Here is a 20,967-nt window from a genome sequence, read left to right on the forward strand (position 1 = left end):
AGGCATTTATTGGTGCAATGTTGAGCATCTTCAACTGGAGGGGTCTGTGGAGCATTTGGATGGAGATCTCTACTAGTCATCTGGAAACCCATGGAAACACCTGAGGGGATGTAGCTGAGCAGGTGACAGATGACTGAACAGGCTCTCCAGGCAGCTGATGAGGCTGACCCTGATGGGAGGAGGGGAACAGAGGCTCGAGCGGGGACATCCACACCCCTGCAGATATTAGGCGGGCGAGCAAGGCCCTGGGGCAGGCAGTTGTAGAAACAGAGCCTTTCTCGGCGGACATGACCGGGATGACATTCAGCAGCCCTTGCAGAATCCCATCTGCAAGATCAGAAGCTGAGACATCTCAGAAGGTTCTCACCCTGGTCTGAGGCTTTGCATAAACCCCATGTCCTCATTCCACCCCACCGGGGTCCCAGGGAGGAGGGCGAGGTCCAAGAGAAGGAGGCGGGAGAGACCCGGGAGTGGGGGGCACTCACAGCTTGACCAGGAACGGGTGGCTGACTTCCTTCAGCACCGACTTCTCGTTGTGCACGTGCTGCTCCTGCTTCAAGCGGATCACGTCCGGGATGCTCATCACCTTCAGGGCGAAGAAATGCTTGGCCGTCTTCTCCTTGACCAGCTGCACACGGCCGAACGTCCCCGTGCCTAGAAGGGGAGAGCAAACGAGGCTGTATGGGGACCGGAAGAGAATCGTGGGCTTTAGCAACTGAACACCCTAGGACACGTCTGGTGAGTGTTTGCTGAGGAGCTCCAGTCTGGAATGCTCAATTGAATGTAAGTGTTACACACACACGTAGACAGAGAGGATCATCTGTCAAATGATCAAATGTTCTTCAATTGGGGGAGAAAGCTGCCCATTGTTTCCGCAAATGAGTCATCCTGGAGAACACACGCATGCACACACACAAGGAGAGGCAGAATGGGAAAGTACGGTAAATGCATTCCTTCCACAGGTCTTCTTCTCTTCAGGTTTTCTAGATCAAGACGGGAGTATGAGGCACACGACCCTCCTCACGAAGCCTCTTTAACAGACTCATGCCCGCTAAATGCACTTAGTCTTTATTTTAAGATCTGCACAGATTGGAATAAACTGATAGAGATGTGAATAGAAAGAGGGGGAAATTAAAAACACTGCAGCCACTACAAATATGAAAGGAAATCAAACCCTCTTTTGTACCCTGCAGGGACATTTTCAACCCAAATGCTTCCTCTTCCTCCCCTTCCATCTCCTTCCAGCCCCTCTTGGTCCTCTGAGCCTCACCGTGGGGCATGGTGCACACCTTCTACCCCTCACACAAGCTGGTGATCACCTGATGCAACTATGAGATCAAAGAGCCAAAAGAATTTTATTTATCGATGGCCAGGGGAGAGGTCAAGTTGGCGGCAGAAACATGGAAATCTGTACGTGTGAGGCCCTGGGTGCCTGGCACTCAGGAAGCTTATCAATGGTCGCTGTCTTTTTTGTCACTGACTGTCTAGAAAATAATGCAGAGGAAGGGGTCTTCTTTGCGAGCATGAGGATGTAGAAAATGGTCAACTAACAGGGCTCTCTGGTTGGAAAAATGGCGATCAACCTGATGAGAAAGGAGAAGGAATTCAAGGATGGCTTGAGAAGGAGAAAGACCTCCAATGCAACCACACAACCACAGATTTCCTGTTTTTCTTGCATAGAGTTTGGAAAGCCATGTATTGCATATGGCAGCATGAAAAGAGGAAAGTTATACTTAAGCAATGCAATTTTTTTAGCACTGTCTGTCAATTAAAATTCCCAAGCTATAAAATAAATCTATTGCTAATGGACTAGGGCAGGGCATGATAAGTAACTTTGGTTTTTAAATGAAGTTTCTGACAATGAATATTTTATTATAGCAGAAGCAGAAAGGGATCTACAGAAACAAAGACAAGAAATTGTTGTGTAAGAAGCAAATGAAGAGCGATAAGATGTTTTTAAACAATATTCTCATCAAAAGATAATTTAAAGTAAAAATAGAATTTTATTAGTGGAAGGCAGTATCATGTTGATAAAATTATGTGGAATCAGGTCAAAATAGAGAGGCATGTAGGGAAAGGGCTTTGAGGAAAGTGAATGGATACAGTTGAGGTGTTTTTATGTGGACACTGATGTTTCCACTGGGTAAAGTGCACACACGTGGTAATTAGGAACAGTGGCATCTAGTCTACAATTTGCTTTTGATTTGATCTATGAACTCAGACAAACAAAGTAACCCTTTTTGGCCTCATATTGTTCATCTCTCTGATAGGACAGGTAGAAACGAAACATATAAAAGTCTTGCCACACTCTGAGATTCTAATAATGAAAAGAAGGCTATGTTCCTTGATCTTTCTGCCTCTCCGGTCCCATTCTTCTTAATCATCTCTCTCTACTGCCCATAATGAGGAGCCCATTCATTACTGGATCGTATTTACTAGATAATACTTTGTCTTTTCAGCACCTGCATTTGACCCTCAGCTGAGAGTTCTCTATGCCTACATGAAAGATAACAGAGCTATGAGTCAACAGATTTTTTTTACATTTCTGTCTGCAATGTCTTTCAAGCATTCTCTGAGCTGTGTGAGGTGTAAACACACAGAACTCAAGACAGGTGACCTGTGCACTGCAGGGGATGCCTGTGTTACCCTGGGAGATGAGGGAAGTCCCTCAACTCCACAACCAGATCACAGGACTACGTAGGTCAACAGCCTTGTTCAAGGCAGACAAAACCGATGCTGTAATTTTTAAGTTGATCACCTTAAATGTGCCAAAGACAACATTAATGGTGTTGGAAGTGAGTCATTATTGCAGTGGAAAGAAAAAGGCAAATTGAGCTTTTTCCTGCTTGGTGTTGGCAGGCTCTTCAACCTACATCCCCAGCTCTCAATATCTCCCTTTAGAATGTAGAAAAGCCTTTTTTTTTTTTTAGCTTTGCTGCAGGTTATGGACAGCCGCATGACTCACCTCTGCCCAATATGACATAAAGAAGAGTTGTTTTCATTTGCGACAACATGGATGGACTTTGAAGGCATTACGCTAAGTAAAATCAGACAAATACTGAATGGTCTCACTTATACGTGGAATCTAAAATGACCAAACTCATAGATATAGAAAACAAACTGGTGGTTACCGGAGGTGGGGGTGGTAGGTGAGTGAAATGGGCGAAGGGGGTCAAAAGATACAAACTTCCAGTTATAAGATAAATAAGTCCTGGGGATGTAATGGACACCATGGCGACTATAGTTAATAATACTGTATTGCATAGTTGAAAGTTGCTAAGACAGTAGATCTTAAATGTTCTCACCACAAGAAAAAAAATTTGTAACTATGTATGGTGATGGATGTTAACTAGAGTTATTGTGGTGATCATTTTGCAATATATACATATATCGAATGACTATGTTGTACACCTGAAAACTAATACAATTCTATATGTCAATTATATCTCAATAAAACTGGAAAAAAAAATTTTTTAAAAAGCGGTCAAGTGTTTCTAGGCCAGATTTTTCCTCCCTGATAAGAGAGACCCTCAAGAGAAACCCTCCCTCTCCCCACCCGGGTGACCCCCTCTTTCCCACCCTAGGCTGAGTAGTCGTGTGAGGCAGAGAAAGGGAATTTATTCAGGATTCAAATCTTACCTGGAGGTTGTTTCCACAGTTAAAACTCTAAGGTGAAAATCAAGTATGGGTTCTTCACTCCTTTCCCTACAATTCCTAAGTCTAAAAGGTTCTGAAACCCCAAGTGCCTTCATAAACTGATCCAGCCACAAAACTGGACCTGACTTAATAAGAAACTATTCAGGCTTGACTTCCCCCTCCTTGGGTGAATATCCATTCATTGCACTACAGAAAGTCACATGTTAACACAAAAGCGTTGCCCAGTCTCTATTGAGGCTGTCCTGTGATAACCGGCACCCACATCTGATTATTGTCCCCAATTCTGCAAATTTCCAAATTCCAAAGCTCAGCTGGCCTGTGGGTTTCAGACAGTCAGAATCACCCATAGCAATCTCGTCAGAAGGCATGGCCACTTGTAAGGCGGGCACATCCTTTCCACTGTGGTTTATCCTCCAACATGACAAGAGGTCTTTGCTTCTCCAGCTGAGTTTCCAGGTGAGGAAGGTGGTTCCAATGTATGGAGCATTCTGTGTCTGTGATTCTGGTCTTTAACTGCTGGGGTGGGAAAATCTCAGGTCTCCCCTCTCCCTGGGAGGCAATTCTTCATCTTTTCAAAGCCTTTGCCATTCTCTCCATTCTGTCTGCACGCTCCACCATCTCTCTCTCCCTCCTCCTCCACCTCCATCCATCCTCCAAAACCCTCATGTCAGATTCACATACAAACTCAGGTAGCTTTCCGTCTGGGGGCTGGGGAGGAGAGGTAAGACCTCCTCACTCCAAATAGCTTGCAGACATGGTAAAATTCCAGCCCACCCAGAAAAAAGCCATAGTGTGTTCTGAGGTACTTCTAAATACAGACACGCAAAACTATGCACACACACACATACATCACAGTCAGCGAAAACTGACTGCCTTCATCCTGATTGTTCAGACAACCCTGCAGAACTAGCATATTAACGGGATCGCCGTGACCACAACATGGAATCCCCTAAAAGGCTCCCTCTTTTCTCAGAAGTCACAGCTGGGGAAAAAAACCATCCACAGAGGGAGGTGTGAGAAAGTGCAGAAAATGCAGTTCTCATGGTCATAACAGACTGGCTTCCCCTCTTTCTCACCCCGAAAACCCTGCAACCTGACCTGAGAGACAGAGGTCACAGGGGATGGAGGAGAAAGTGCTTTTGCTTCAGACTCGCAGGTAAAGGAGCACCCCTCCTTATTTTGTCTTGGAAAGCCCATAACGCAAAAGAAGCCCATGTAAAGGGGAGAAACTCGGATTTAAGTTTGCAGGGGTTATGTTTTTTTTAAGTTTGCTGGAACTTAAAACAGTTTGGAAAAGTCTATATTGAAGAGAAACAATGAGAATAGTGTGGAATGCCAAGTGGTTGCAAAAAGAAAAAACAGACAACTCTGGATTTTATTCTGGGGTCCCTGGACCACAGGGAGCAATGACAGAAGTGACAGGGAGGCCACATCCTTAGCTCTGCCTCCTGCTCTGGTCTCCTCCCTTCTCACCTCAGCACGTTCTAAAGAGAAGATGCACTAATGGTCCAAAATGCCAGAAAGCCGACACCATCCATCTGTGCCCCGCTCAACCTCTCCGCTGTAAGGGGGACATCTCACAGCTGGCCTGGCTCTCTTTGAGTCACCTAAATGCAGTCATTCTAACTCTCCTCCCAATTTTTCTGGGTTGAATTGTGTTCCCCCAAAAAGATATGTTTAATTCCTAAGCCCTGGGGCCTGTAAATGGGACCTTATTTGGAAATGGGGTCTTTGCAGAGGAAGTTAAGGAAAGGATGGAGAGGAGCTCATCCTGGATGAGGGTGGCCCTAAATCCAATCGCGAGTGTCCTTATAAGAGACAGAAGAAGAGAGACACAGACACAGAGGAGAAGCCACGTGGAGATGGAGGCAGAGACGGGAGGGAGGCGGCCACCAGCCCAGGGACGCCTGGAGCCCCAGAAGCTGGAAGAGGCAGGAAGGACCCTCCCCTGGAGCCTGTGGAGGGAGCGCGGCCCTACGACCCCTTCATCTCAAAAGTCTCGTCTCCAGGAATGGGGGAGGATGAGTGTCTATTGTTTCAAGATACCCATTTTGGTGGTAATTTGCTTTGTTATCCCTGAGGTACAAATTCAGCCTAGCAGGGCTGAGGATTCTTCTAGCTTCCTTGTTATTTGATCATCGAATACGATTATGTTCATGCTTTTGCATACAGAATCCATCAGGGCTTTTAAGTGTTACCTTCCTCTTGTTTGAGGATATGCTTGGAAATGAAAACTTACATTTTTCAAATGCCCCAACAGGGCTCCCATCAAGTCTGATACATTTATGTGGTCTGGGAAATTTAAAGACCAAGTTTGAGGACACCACAGACATTCGACTGTCCTTGTCCCGAGAATGGATGATGAGAAACTCAAAGAAAACAATTAGAATTCATAAAAATAAAAGCCAGTCTGTTCTGAAAAACTGATGAACTTTCCAAAAGCTTATCAACATTAGCATGGAAACAGTGTCTCTGCCCCAAGCGAATAAGAAAATGATGCCTGATCATAGTAACATTTTCTGGACAAAGGGGAACATGGCTGGTTTTCTGGTGGGTCAGCGGTGGGGTAAGACCGTCAGCCATCTTCACCAGGACCACGCCCCTGAGACAAACAGTTTCTTCTGGAGTCTCCAAGAGGAGAAGTTTCAACAAAAAGGCAGCCAAATTGCAGATTCCTTTTTATTAACTGCATTTGCAGTTCATTTTTGAATTACTGCAAAGTGAAAAGATTTCTCAGCATTTTGTGAATTTACACACACATAAAATCCTCAACTGAAAATGTAGATAATTAAATTTATTGTTCTGACACAAAGGTCTTGCTTCCCAATGACTGCTGTTTCATCACCGAGGCTGCAGCAAGCCAATGAAATATGCGACACCCCTGTATCTTTTCCTAGACACCCTTGACACACCTTAACCTTGAAGAATCACACTGCTCTATCATGAATTTCCATTGTGGAGACTGTTAACGACATTATTTTACGCACTTTCTTTTTGTGCTTTACGGACAAATGGCCCCATAATGGTGTCTCCATTCTTTGATGATGAAACGGGTAGAATTAAGCCACCTGAGGAAATGTTTCAGAAGATACACTATTTTACAAATTAAGGAAAAAAACAAATAACAGGATAACTATAACAGCTTGCGGATATTACCATCAAGACTAAAATTAGCAGAGATTTGTTAAGTGTGTGAATGTGTTAAATATGTGGAACTCAAATCGCTATAAATAAGAACTGTATTTCCTGTGTTCTGCTGAGAATTAGGGAATTTAACCATTAATTTAACCTGAAGACAAATCCTCTTTTCGTTCTTCCTGTTTCAGAGATTTAGAAATAGTCACCCTCCCTGAAAATGACTGAGCTGATGCTTTTAAGGGTTTCCTATAAATAAAATGAATTCTCACCCACACAGCTAAGGGAGGAGTTATTAGATTACAAATACCATTCTTAAACACACACACATCTTCAAGCCTGAGTCCATCCCAGGAATGAAGGAATTCTGAACAGGAGACGCCAAGACTGTGGGGATGTGTTTGGGGATCTCAGATGTCAAGGTGTGTTTTTTCCTATTTGTGTGCCTAATCCACCAATGGAAACATCAGCTTCATCCTTCTAATCCATTCTTTACCCAAAGAGCTCAAAAACAAGCCCCTCGGGGCACAACCATGCTCCCCAGGGCCGTCCTGAACACCTGTGTCTGAGTATCCTTCCCTCGGAAAGGGACCTGCTTCCCTGGGAAGGGCATCCCTGTGGAGCCTGGACAATTGAGTCTGGGCGTCTTCCACAGGCGGACTCTGCTCAAGGAGCTTCTCAAGGCCTCCCACACGGGGTTAATACCCCCAGTGCCTTCATGTGCTCTCCCTAATTTGACGTTTGCGTGGTAGAGCGTGGTGTCCAGGATACAACGTTGTAGCTGATGACAACACAGACCACATGACCCCGGTCATCCAGGTTTCTTTTCGAGAAACTTAAGTTCTTTTCTTTGTTTACTATTCTCTCCTTCTTCTTTCCTTCCTTCCTTCCCTCCCTGCTTTCCTTCCATCCTTTCTGAAGGAAAGTTCCTCAAAAAATTAAAACTACAACTACCATATGATCCAGCAATCCTACTTCTGGGTAGATACTCAAGGGAAACAAAATCACTATCTTGAAGAGATATCTGCACCCTCATGTTCACTGCAGCATTATTCATAATAGCTAAGACATGGAAACAACCTAAGTGTCCATGTATGGATGAATGGATAAAGAAAAAAAAAATATATATATATATACACACACAATAGAATATTATTCAGCCATGAAAAATAAAGAAATGTTGCCACTTGCAACAACATGGATGGACTTAGAGGACATTATGCTAAGTGAAATAAGTCAAAGAAAGACAAACCCTACGATGTCACTTATATGTGGAATCTAACAACAACAAAAAAAACCTCAGAAAAATACATCAGATTTGTGATTACCAGAGGCAGGGGAGGAGTGGGGAGGAATTGGATGAAGGTGGTCAAAGAGACAAGCTTCCAGTTATAAGATAAATTAGTCCTGGGGATGCAATGTACAGCATGGTGACTATAGTTAACACTGCTGTATGGTACATTTGAAAGCTGCTAACAGAGAAAATCCTGAAAGTTCTCATCACAAGGAAAAAAAAATTTTTTTGTAACTATACGAGGTGATGGATGTTAACTGAAGTTATTGTAATCATTTCGCAATGTATATAAGTAAAGTCATTATGCTGTACACCTTAAACTTTTACAGCACTGTGTCAATTATATCTCAATAAAACTAAAAAAAATCTTTACCCTGACAGAGTTTAAATAAAATAACACACAGAAAGCACATCACAGAGCATCTCAATCATGTAATAAATAAATTCTCCTTAAGTGTAAAAAAAAAAAAATGTCAGCTACACAGACGTTCTATGTGGTGGTAGTTATGCAACTCTGTACATCTGTCAACAGATCACTGAAGCGTTCACTGAAAATGGGGGAATTTTCTGGTATGTAAATTATATACCTCAATAACATTGACCCAAAAGAAAAAAAAAAAAAATAGGCTGAGAGAGATTAAAAAACAAAAAGTAAGCTCCATTAAAAAGAGCTGGTACTGGTTAATTTTCCTTATTTTTCAGAGCACTGGATACAGACATCCATGAACTGTTGACTGAAAAAGCAGAGCTAACCTTGTGGGGAAAGGATCCCAGGCCAGGTCAAGGGGACTGGGGACAAAAATTTACCACCACAGGGAGATAGAGGAGAGCAGTTTCAATTCCCACTTCATCCCACTGACCCCAAGGTCTGACACTTGCAAAAAATAAGTCTTAAGAAGTTTCCACAAACATGCAATTGAAGAGGTGTCGTTTGAAAAGGATGCTATGAGCTCAACCTTCTGAGGCAGATTCTCTTCACTGGGACTCTATTATCCCAGAATGGCAGTCAATGTGGCAAATTACCTAACAAAAGACTACGCGTGCCATTGAATTTGAGCAACTAGAAACGCCCGGCATGTACAAAGAGCTCTTTCTTCAATAACCACAGGAAAAATGTTACTGTAAATTTTAGCCACAAGAAAAACACTCCAATCCACATATCAGTTTGCAAAGCATCAGGGGCTGCCATGTTTTTCATGCACATTGGAAATGAATGGTAGCTCATGGCAGTGCGTTCTGTGGATCAAGGGCCGTGTTTTATACAAACGTTGAGCACCTATTAGTTGGATGAATGTGTGGATGAATGAATCCATGGATAAACCAATAAACAAGCCCACATAATCAACATAGCAGCAGAATACCCCTGGCCTAAAGCAACGGAGGTCCCTTTTGCAAACATGGGCAAAGCTAGAGAAACCCACACACAGACTGAGAGCCTGTGGGGTGGCATGCCACGTTGGAAGCAGGAATGAAGGTAGGCAGGAGCTGAGTTCTGCACACACAATGCTTCTGCATCCAACGTGTCCCCAAACCAGTCATGCAGTGCCGTCTCCTGAGCCAACACCCTGGATGGGATTGTCAAATCAGACACGTGATTCAAAGACTGTACACAACAGTGAGTTTCATCGAGATTTTCAAGGACACAAGCAATCTAATCAAGAGATCCAGACAAAATGGGTCAAAGACCTGAACAGACCCTTGACCAAAAGAGATATACAGATGGCAAATAAGCATATGAAAAGATGCTCCACATCATATGTCATCAGGGAAATGCAAATTAAAACAAGAATGAGATACCACTGCACACCTACTAGGATAGCCTATAGAGACGGAAAGACACATGATAGATATAGAGAGACAGACAGAGATATAAATAATACAGACAGACAAAGACAGAGAGAAAGATGATAGGTAGAAAGATAGATAGATAGATAGACAGATAGATAGACAGGTAAATAACAGATAGATGATAGATACATAGATAAAGATGATAAACAGTTTTTTCAACCTCCCACTACCGACACTCATTTGGGGCCACATGACTCTCCGTGGCAGGGGCCATCCTGTGCACTGTAGGATGTTGGCAGCATCCCTGGTCTCCACCCATGCTCCTTCCTCATACTTCTACATGGGTAGGGTATGTTAAGCTACATAGGTTAATACAGGAAGTATATCTTGAAGAATGTCAACCAGAAACCTTTTGAGAGTTCCAGTGACCCCACCCAAGGAGCTACGGAGAGGTCTGTCTGGACAAAGAATCATACACATTTGTCCTGTTTCCCACCGTGGCCCCTGATGCAGCAATTCTGAAAGATAAAGACTCGAAGAAGATGACACTCCCTTAATTCACTGAGCACCTCTGAAGCAATTCAGCAGACATATAAAGTGGGGCTGGTACACAGCCGGAGGGCTCTCAAGGTCCGCTGAGACACCTGGCCATCCAGAGAAATCTGAGGGGCCCCTTCCAACACCCTCCCACCAGTGGAGGCTACACGTCCGGGTGTTAGCAATCACTCTCCTTTACCTGGGACACCTGGCTGCAAGCTCTCAGGAATCAATTCAAAGCTCCATCCAACTACGGCCAAGGTGCATCTCCTTAACTGCTCAGACTGGTTCAATTAGTTTGGAAATGTTTAAAGCAACAACAAAAAGAATATGCAATTCCTCAGGAGGCTTAAAGTAAGCAATATTAATTATTAAAATGTCAGTCCTCTCTTCGTAGTGATATTTGCTTCTATATATTGAAAGGACGTTTGTAGAAAAATAAAAGACAGTGATGAAAAGGTATACCTGGGGTCGACAGCAAGGGCAGGTTGTGAATAGATCAGGGACAAAAAGACAGATGCATTTCACTGTATAATTTTCTTAATTTTTTTATCTGTGAACTATAGAAATATTTTATCTAGATAATAGTTAAATTTATGTTAAATTGATGAAGTAAAAGGAACTGATAGAAAAGATTATAAACTAAAATATATGAAATAATAAAAGTCCAAAGCATGCGATTTCTCTTTAAAAAGTCGATGTTTGTAATGATTGCTGCAAACAAGTACAGTCAAACTTCTGTGCTACGGAAAAACCCTTTAAAAGGCATTTTTAAAAGAATGTGTGGTAACTGTGATTAAAATCAAAGCCACAGAACTGGACACTTTAAAAGGGTGAATCTTCTGGTATGTGAGTTTTATCTCAATAAGCCAAACTTACAAAAGAGTATGTGTGTTTTGCATAATCTTAAGAAGATACATTCTTTTCAACTTGGACTATTTATTCAAAGATCAGCTGAAAAAACTGGCCCCAATTCAGCTCAGCGCTGGGTGGGAGGCGTTAGCTCTGAGTTCGCTAGTCTAGACAGCTTTTTGTTTTTGTTTAAACAAGTAACTCCCTCAAAATTTCGCTGAGTCAAGCCACATTCAATTCCACACTGTCCTCTTTCAAAAGATAAAAATAGAACACACATTTTAGAACTACAACTCTCGTACTTACAACACAGTAAATTATACTCTTTCCTAGCAAAGATACAAAACGTATAATTACGAAAGATAAAAGAAACACGGGAAGTTCCCACCCCTACCCCCACAACACTAACAAATGTGATGCAAGGGAAATGCCTGGCATTCCTGGCTCAGCTTTAGGGTCCATATAAACACCTATCTGTAGCTTAGGGTGGCACGTGGGTGAGTCTTCACCAAGAACAAAGGATGCTCTTGATGCGTTCGAGGTTAAAGACGCATCCCTAAACTGCATCCAGGATGGGATACAAAAATTACAAAAAAATGTATTACCCTTTAGATCAGGGTTTCTCAAGCTCAGTGCTATTGAGATTTGGGGCTGGATAATTCTCTGATGCATCCCTGCTACTACCCACTGGACGCCAGGAGCACCACATCCTCCCCCAGCTGAGACAACCAAAAATGTCTACAGACACTGCCAAGTGTCCCCTGGGGGACAGAAGCACACTTGGTTGAGAACCACTGCCATAGAGACAGATAGGCAGAGAATGAGAGACAGAGAGAATGGATAGATGGATAGATGGATGGATAAATGATGGATGGATGGATGGATGGATGGATGGATTGATAGATAGGCAGAGAGAGATAGATGGATAGATGGATAGATAAATATAATGGATGGATGGACAGATGATAGATTAGATAGACAGACACATAGATAGATAGATGATACATAGATGATAGACAAGTTAGGTAGATGATAGACAGAGTCTCTCATGCTAATGCAAACTTTTCTCAACCTCAGCACTACTGACATTTGGGGCTGGATGACACTCTGTGGGGGGCTGTCCTGTACATCATAAGATGTTGAGCAGCATCCCTGGTTTCCACCCACCAGATGCCAGATCACTCCTCCCCACCCCCTTGTCACAACCAACAGTCTCCAGACATGGCCAAGTGTCCAGTGGGGGCAGAATCACCCCCAGTTGAGAATCACTGCCTTAGAACAAGCACTGCCCAATAGAACTTTCTATGGCGACAGAAATATTCTACATCTGTGCTGTCCAACACAGTAGCCACAGACTTACAGGTGGCTACTGAGGATCTGATATGTGGCTCCTGAGAATGAGCAACTGCAAATTGTATTTAATGTGGCTAGTGGCTACCGTATTGGACAGCTTTAGTTTCTACCATTCACTCAGCTCAAACTCAATTCTTTCACAAAGTGTCAACTGCCAATTTGGAAATGTTTAGAAAACTCCGTCTTTGACAACAAATGGTTTATGCGGTTGTGACTACAATACAGCTCGCTAAACAAAAACCAAGTCAATATAAAGAAGTTAGGCATTCCTCCACCACTATTGATAGCTTACTGTGTGCCGGGCGCTCCACATGACTCTGAGACAGCAAGGATGCACACAAGGCTTGTCTGTGTGTTCATTTAGTTTAGTTACAGTCGGGCCGGAAAGCAGACAGTAAACATTAATTATCATAGCTAGAATAACTCTGATGAGCTCATTATCGGTTTAATGAGCTTGTTTAGGCTTGATGCCTTCAGAAGACAGGTGTCCGGAGGAACCTAAGGATGGACCTCACGTTGGTCTAAGGGTCAGGAAAGAGATTTGCGTTTGAGGAAGCAAAGTTTCAAATGGAAATTGGAGGGTGGTGCAGACTGGAGGATAAAGGCTCGTTTGTAGGGTGTGTGGGAAGAAATTATGCATGGGTGAGGCTAGGGCCACAGAGAGAACTGAGATTCACGAGGCTGGAGGAAGCACGGCAAGAGAAGGGAGGGATTTTGCAGTCCTTCCATGGAGTTCTTGATGCAACAGCCTACAGGAAGTCACATGGCTGACAGCAGGGAAGTTCCTGTGCGGATCTGAGTTCTGTACGCTTTTGTTTTGTTTTAAAGATTTCCCTGTGGTTGGAGAAGCCAGTGGGAAGGGCAGGACGAACAGTGTGGAGGCCAGGGTACAAATCAGGACGGAGGCCACAAATGAGGGCGATAAGCGGGGGTTGGTGGGGAGATGCGTAGCCAAGAGGGATCTCTAAGGAGAAGGAAAAATTGGATGTGAAGATGGATTGGATTGAGCTGGGAGGGGGAGGGTGGGGATGACTGCAGGGTAGGCTTTAGGCATCAGAGTGGTTAGGATGACAACCACAAAGACAGGAATCCTTGGCAGGTGCACAAGGGGTCTGTTGAGTTGATTTGTTTGGGGGAAGAAAGTGACAAAGTTCCATGTTGGACCCTGTGGCCACGCTGAAGCTGAGGGGTGTAGTGGATAGAAATGTGTCCCCCCAAAATGTATGGCCATGTCCTAACCCCTAGTACCTGTGACTGTCATGTTATTTGGAAATAGGTTCTTTGCAGATGTAATCAGATTAGGGATCTCAAGATGAGATCATCCTGGATTAGGGTGACCTTAAATACAGTGACAGGTGTCCTCATAACAAGAGGAAAGACACAGACACAGAGGAGAAGCCACGTGGAGATGGAGGCAGAGATGGGAGGGAAGCGGCCACCAGCCCAGGGACGCCTGGAGCCCCAGAAGCTGGAAGAGGCAGAAAGGGCCCTCCCCTGGAGCCTCCGGAGGGAGCGCGACCCTGCCCACACCTTGATCTCAGACTTCTGGTCCAGAACTGGGAGGGAATGAATTTCTGCTGTTGCACGCCCCCAGGTTTGTAGTGGTTTGTTACGAGAGCCACAGAAAGCTAATAGAAGGGCCTACTGGATGTCCAGGGAGAGATGGACCCCCCAACAGTCATTGCCTTGGAGATTCGCCTTCCAACACTCAAGAGAAAAGTCTAGATTCAAGCCACACATTTGCCAACCAGCAGCTCCAAGATAATATCTTAAGTCACAAACATCGATGAGATCACCCTATTGATCTTTGAAAACTCTTTTTTAATGTTTTATGTTTTCAGCAAAGCTCTTTCATTAAAGCTGTTTCTGTTTCTCTCTTATTGCAACATCCTATTTTTGCTGAAGGAGACAGTATCTTCTCAAACTTCTCTGAAAACATGACTCAAAGCAAGCCTTATTTTTGTAATTTCTTCTAAGTTCCCCTTTTGGTTTAATCTTGTCTTAGGTTCCCTGAATTATCTGCTTTTTCGGGGATCCCACGTCTTTGCTTATCTTGACGTCTCGCCCAGTAAAACCCACAGATCAACACGGGGTCCGTGGCCTTTTCCTCTTTGAGAATGAGACGCTCGAGAGGTCCACTCAGTTTCCACGCGTGAGAGAGGCTGGGGACTCTCGGGGTGAAAGAATTAGGAGAACTTTACCCTGGAGTGGCACCTCCCACTTCCTTCCATTCTTTACAAAGAAAACTTTGTTTTAATTCTGAGCACCGTGCTCCCATGCTCAACCCAGGGGATACGGAGTCCTCAGAACAGAGGCCCTCTCCTGCTGCGACCTCCTCCTCGTCTCTTTAACATGTTGCCACCAGCTTTGAGTTCTCCAGAAGCTGGAGGCAATTTCTAACCTGCACATCACCCCTCCATTCCCTTCTTGATGTGTGTCTGTATCTGTTTCATCCCTGTGTTCCTGAAAATAAACTGGATTAACAGTCTAATACAAACTCGGGAGAGGTGGGCTATGAGGTATGTGTGGGTGTGTGCAGCCTGCTACATGAAATCAGAAGTCTTTGGCAATATTTACAATGGTGAGAGACTAGAACACCATATATATATATACATATATATACATATATATATATATATATACATACACACACACACACACACACACATACAGTCACGTCTTGCTTAATGACAGGGATATGTTCTGAGAAGTGTGTCATTAGGTGGTTTCGTCGTTGTGTGAACATCATAGAGTGTACTTAAACAAACCTAGATGGAATAGCCTACTACATGCCTAGGCTCTATGGTACTAATCTCATGGGACCATCATCATCTGTGCGGTCCGTTGTTGACCGAAACATTGTGATGTGGCACATGACTGTATATAAAATAAGCTATAATTGTCACTATATCTTCTCAAGAAAGTCCATTGCTCTGTTGACCAGATCTGCCCAATCAGTGAAGATGGTTTGCTCACTGGAAGCGTTTTGCTATGAAATCCTCAAGTAACCCTTAGAATATATATCACATAGACATAAAAGAGATACTATAAAGGGGTCAGTTTGGGACCCGGCCTGACAGATGTTTAGAAAATAGCAGTTGATATGAAGCACTTCTGAAAAATATATGTATGCTTCTGGGCATTTAATTATGTGAGGAAAAGGAGGTTTCATTGACATGTAATTTATCTCAGGTGTCATAATGAATCAGGGGACAGCAGAGAATATTATTAAAAAGCTGTTTCCATTGCTTTCAATACCAATGTCTGAAAAATCACTTAAAAACTATCCAGATCTGGTGGCATCCAGTAAGGACTGATTTCTGACTTTATTTACTCATATTATTGTAAAGATTCTTAAATGTCTAAGGCTGTGCTGTCCAAGGAATTAGTCACCAACCATACATGGCTATTTAAAGTTAAATGAAGTGAAGTTAAATTAAATAGAGAAGTCAGTGTCTCAGTCGGACACATTAGCCACTTGAGGCTGGGGTGTACCACAGGTAATAGAATGTGGTCATCATGGCACCAAATTCCATTGGATAGTGCTGCTCTAAGGAATCAAAGAACAGAAGAAGTTTGCTACCATAGCTTCACCAAAAGAGACAGATGAGTCAAAACCTAGTCATACCAACTTGGCGAACTAGTCATGCAAACCTGTTGAGTCTACATGGTAGCCTGGCTCATTGGCATAGTAGTCACAGCTCAATCAACCATACTGCTCCAAAGCTATTGAGAATTATTCTTATTTCGCGTGTGAGAGGGTTAGGACTGAACTCTAAACTTATTCTTGCTAATAGAAAACAGTATTAAAATTGTGTGACAATATTAATTTTATAATATTTAGGCCATTCACAGGATACTTAATGAAAAGCCTAGATCCTGCTGAACGACACTTGGAAACATCCCCCGTTGACCAACTGTTGAGTTCTCCCACCAGGAGAATCCTCAGTCTTCTAAAGCCCCCAGACCCCAATCATTGCCCCTCTTCCTTCTTGCTGATGAGATTTCTAAGAGCAAACTTCACTCTTCAATTCTTCACACTGGCCTAAGGCTTAGTACTCTTGTGAGGGCAACCAATACTCAGCAACACACTGATTTTTCCAGTGTCCAGCTGAACAGATATTGAGCCAGAGTACCTACTCTGCCCTAGGTTTACGGAGTGATACAGAGTGATGTAGATATAGACATGGGCCTCCTTCCTCCCTCTCACTGTCCACTAAACAGTTCCCCATGCATTGAGTCAAACAGAACTGGAACCAAGAAATCTCCCTGTCCCACTGCCTTAATTCAGACACATGCTCACTTAGACGGAAGACAAATCTTCCTGGTCATTCCCTCCAATCTGTTCTACATCATCCTGCTTCAACCATCTTTCCTTGCGTTGACACATGCATGGCGTTCTTTTGCTTAAAAAAAACCCTGCAAACTTCTACACCAGTATTACAGACACCCATCATTTGGATCTAACATACCTTTGCATCCTTCTGTCTCCCACACACCTCCATTCCCATTGGATCTCTGAATTCTCCCCAAAAGCTGTGTGCTTCCTCCCTCCATCTCCTCTCAATTACATTTACCCAAATTGTACCCAGCGCTAAATATCTGCTACTAAATCCCTAGTTCCTTCTTGGCACCTTGATGACAGTCCTTGTCAACATTCAACCTTTTTATTTCTTTACTGTTTTTTTCTATTAGTAAGCTTCTTGAAAACGTGAACTACGTCCTATCTATCTGTTTCTGTCCCCCACGTAACTGCTGCAGTTCCTTGAGCACAGTAGGTGTTGACAACCATTTTCCAAACAGGCTAAGCGACGCCTTTGCTAAGTTACTCCAAACTTAAGTTGTGATGGAGCGTCCACACTTTGGAGAACAAAGTGGTGGAATTAGTAGGACTAAATTTCAAAGTGACCACTTCAGTTGGGTGCACTAAGATGAAAAAAAAGAATTCAGGACGCAGTCTTCTGACACAATGAGGCATTTCATTTTCCAAAGACTGGCTAGATACAGGAATTGTCATTGATCAATCATTGTCATCACGGATGATAAGTCAAGATCACCATAGACCTGGTCGTTCCTTTAAAACGGCAGTTCTCAAATTCTTTGTTCTCAGACTTCTTTAACACTCTAGAAACGAATCAAGTACCCTTAGGAGCATTTGTGTGTGTGTGTGTAGCTTGCATCTAGAGATAGTAACCATATTAGCAAGTCAAACAGAAATATGTAAAACACAAGAGCAAGCAAGGACACATTCCACTGGGTGTCAGAGAGATGATATCACCACACTTCAGGTCGCCTCTGGAAACTCCACCACACACTCATGTGAGAAGGAGAGAGAAAAAGCACAGAATGTCTTAGACTTATTACAAAAGTAGCTGTGACCTCATGGACTCCCCGTAAAGTTCTCAGGGAACCCCATGGTTCCCAGGACCCCACTTTGAGAACCACTTTGATCTCAACTACGAGCTGACTATAGCAACCCACCCTGTAACCAACAAGCTCTTTCAAGAGGCACTTCGTCCCGCCTCTTAAATAGAGTATTTCGAGTGTGCCACCATTCTCCAAACGTGACAAAGTATTTTTAGTATCTTTCAGTGTATGCTCTACAAAGGAGACATATTTTTAGTTTGTGAGATTTTACAATCTGCCCTTTTCATTCTCGCTTTGTACTTATTTCGCTATCATTTAAGAGCCCAGCACACTCAATAGGGGCATTCTGAAAGTCTTGAATGCGTTAACATGTATTCTGATATATCTCAACCAGATGTATAACCGCCTTCCATTGAAAATGTTTCTAATGGTTCCCGCTTCAAACCACAAGCTTTTCTCCAGGATCAAAGGCGTCATTTAAGAATGTGACTAGAACTCGCTTTCCACAGACAATCTTCCTCCACCATCTTCCTCCCTGTCCTCAGGGATACCCAATTCCCTAAAGACTAAGGACCTCCTACATCATCCCCCAGTAGGGTCTGGGAGAGAGGGCCTTGAGGTACCCAAGAGTAATCTTCAAAATGTCCCCTGTGCCCCTGGATTGGGGTAAGAATCCATCATTCATCTTTGTATGATGCAGGTGAACCATATCCTGGGAAAGCACACAAAATCCAAACATTTACCAAGAAAATAACAAATGAGTCCATCTCCTAGCTCTCGTGCCTGACTCTTGCTGGAACAAGCGAGCGTGTTATTTACCCCAGGCACATGGTTATACAAGCCCGATCACGGAGGATCAGTGCAAAGTCAGGGCATGCCAAAGACCTGTTTCAAGGGGAAACTACACACCATCTGTTGGGAAGGGAATTTCAATTATCAGCAAAAACTAAAGTCACTAAAAAGACAATGTCGAAATTCCTCAAGAGTCTTGATAAAAGACACTTGCTCTGTCTTGATCGCCCTCCTGTCAAATTTGCCTTCCAGCAAACATCAACAACCAAAATAATCCCTTTTGCACTACTGTATTATTCCTTTGCTGAATCATGAATTTCATAATAATCTTGCTTTCTGCTTTCTTATCATTGCATGGTTTCTTCTGATTAATTGTAGTCTTTTCTGTGCTTCAAATCAAGCAGCCTGGAAACCTAACGTCATACATAGCACTCTTTCTGGAACACAGACATTCCAAAGGAACAATTTACAAACCACCTGTTGGAGGAGAGCAGGGGTCTACCTGAGGAAGACCTGTTCAGCTCACTCGCCAAGGACGCCTGGCAGGAAGCTTTGGAATAGGAGATTGCTTGCTCATACAACGTGGCGGCCAGTCTCAGGTTTAATCAGAATATTTGCCTAATTCCAAAGAATCATAGCGTTGTCAACTGCCAGAAGGGCTGTCACTCAATCAGCCAAAAACCTTTCAATGTATATGGGTGTGTGCACACCTGTGTATGTTCCAGTAACTATGGTGTGTGCACATGTACCACGCACTTCTGAGGGTATGTAGAAAAACGCACCATGAAACAAGTGACCAACAAAATAGAGATGCAGGTTTTCACCTTCACAAAGGTAGAAAACCTCCACCTGATAATCCAGACCACACACCCGCCCACCCATTAAACCTTCCCACCGACGGCTTTGACAATAACATCCCAGGTTCTCGAAGGCTCTTCTAAAGCCAGCGTCTAGACTGCACTCAATACAGGATGCTGTGATTACACTGTTATTTCACTTTTTCTTTCAAAGGAAGAGAAGCGCCCAGAACTCACAGCAGCTGTCCTGAAATGCATTGCGTTTAGGGACGTGCTTTTGGAGCAGGTGGCCGCCGACTTGTTTTCTTCGAGCTTATTTCTGTGGCTTGTTGGGTGGGGAAGCAGCTGGGCGTCCTGAGGACATGAAGGAGGAAGCCGGAACTAAACCAGCACCAGCTGGAGAGAGAAACTTGAACCCACGAGAAAGCACAGCTCAATAAGAAGGTCAACGAGCTGCAAGCTACGAGACACACCAGACTCTTCACCACCAAGAACAGGAGATGCATGACTGGGCTGCCCTGAAGATGGTTGGAATACGTGAAAATATGGCGTCTTCTCAGCGGTTTCCCTGGATTCTAATTCCACTTCTTCCACGGCTCTCTGTGACACTCAAAACAGTAGCCCAGCATCTCAATCGAAATAAAAGTTCAGGAAACTACAGAGAGAAGAGTAACATAAATATAAAGCAAGCAGAAGAGACAGAGCAAAAGTGAGAGCAGAAATCAATGAAATTGAAAACAAGAAATCAATAGAGAGGAAAAAAATCAAGAAACTAGACACCAGTTCTTTGAAAAGATCAATACAATGGATATACCAGAATCTGTTATTGAAATAAAATGCTGAACTGTTTAAGGATGAATAAAGAAAAGGCTTCATAAGGGGAATCTCTTCCAACAACAACTATTTATAGTCAAAGACCCAGGTAATGGCCAGCCCTACGGGTCTAGTGGTTAAGATCTAGCGCTCTTACCGCCATGGCCACAGCCGGAGTTCATGTCCTGCTGGGTCAAGGAACCACACCCCGAATCTGTCAGTTGTCATACTGTGGCAGTGGCAGCTGCGTATTGCTGTGATGCTGAAAGCTATGCCACCAGCATTTCAAACACCAGCAGGGTCACTCATGGTGGGCAGGTTTCAGCAGAGCTTCCAGAACAGACAGACTAGGAAGAAGGACCTGGCCATCCACTTCTGAAAGAACTGGCCATGAAAACCCTACGCATAGCAGTAGAGCATTGTCTGATAGAGGCCGGAAGGGGAGAGGATGGTGCAAAAAGACCAGGCAGGGTTCCCTCTGCTGTCCACAGGGTCACCAGGAGTCGGAATCCACTTGACGGTACTAACAATGACAAAAATCCACGTAACACTCTAGACATTATTGATTTTTTTACACAAATT

At 43.5% G+C, this 20,967-nt stretch overlaps 1 protein-coding gene across 1 annotated transcript in view; it reads right to left on the minus strand.

The window, feature by feature from the left end:
• Window positions 1-20,967, minus strand: part of LOC101401191 (protein kinase cAMP-dependent X-linked catalytic subunit) — a 104,090-nt gene that overhangs the window by 70,326 nt on the left and 12,797 nt on the right. Inside the window, exon 2 of the mRNA XM_004440752.3 lies at window positions 486-654. Coding sequence (XP_004440809.1) covers window positions 486-654 — 169 coding nt within the window. The remainder of the gene's footprint in view (window positions 1-485; window positions 655-20,967) is intronic.

Source organism: Ceratotherium simum, chromosome Y (genome assembly GCF_057802395.1).
Source record: "Ceratotherium simum simum isolate JZ-2026a chromosome Y, ASM5780239v1, whole genome shotgun sequence".
Classification (NCBI taxonomy): Eukaryota; Metazoa; Chordata; class Mammalia; order Perissodactyla; family Rhinocerotidae; genus Ceratotherium; species Ceratotherium simum.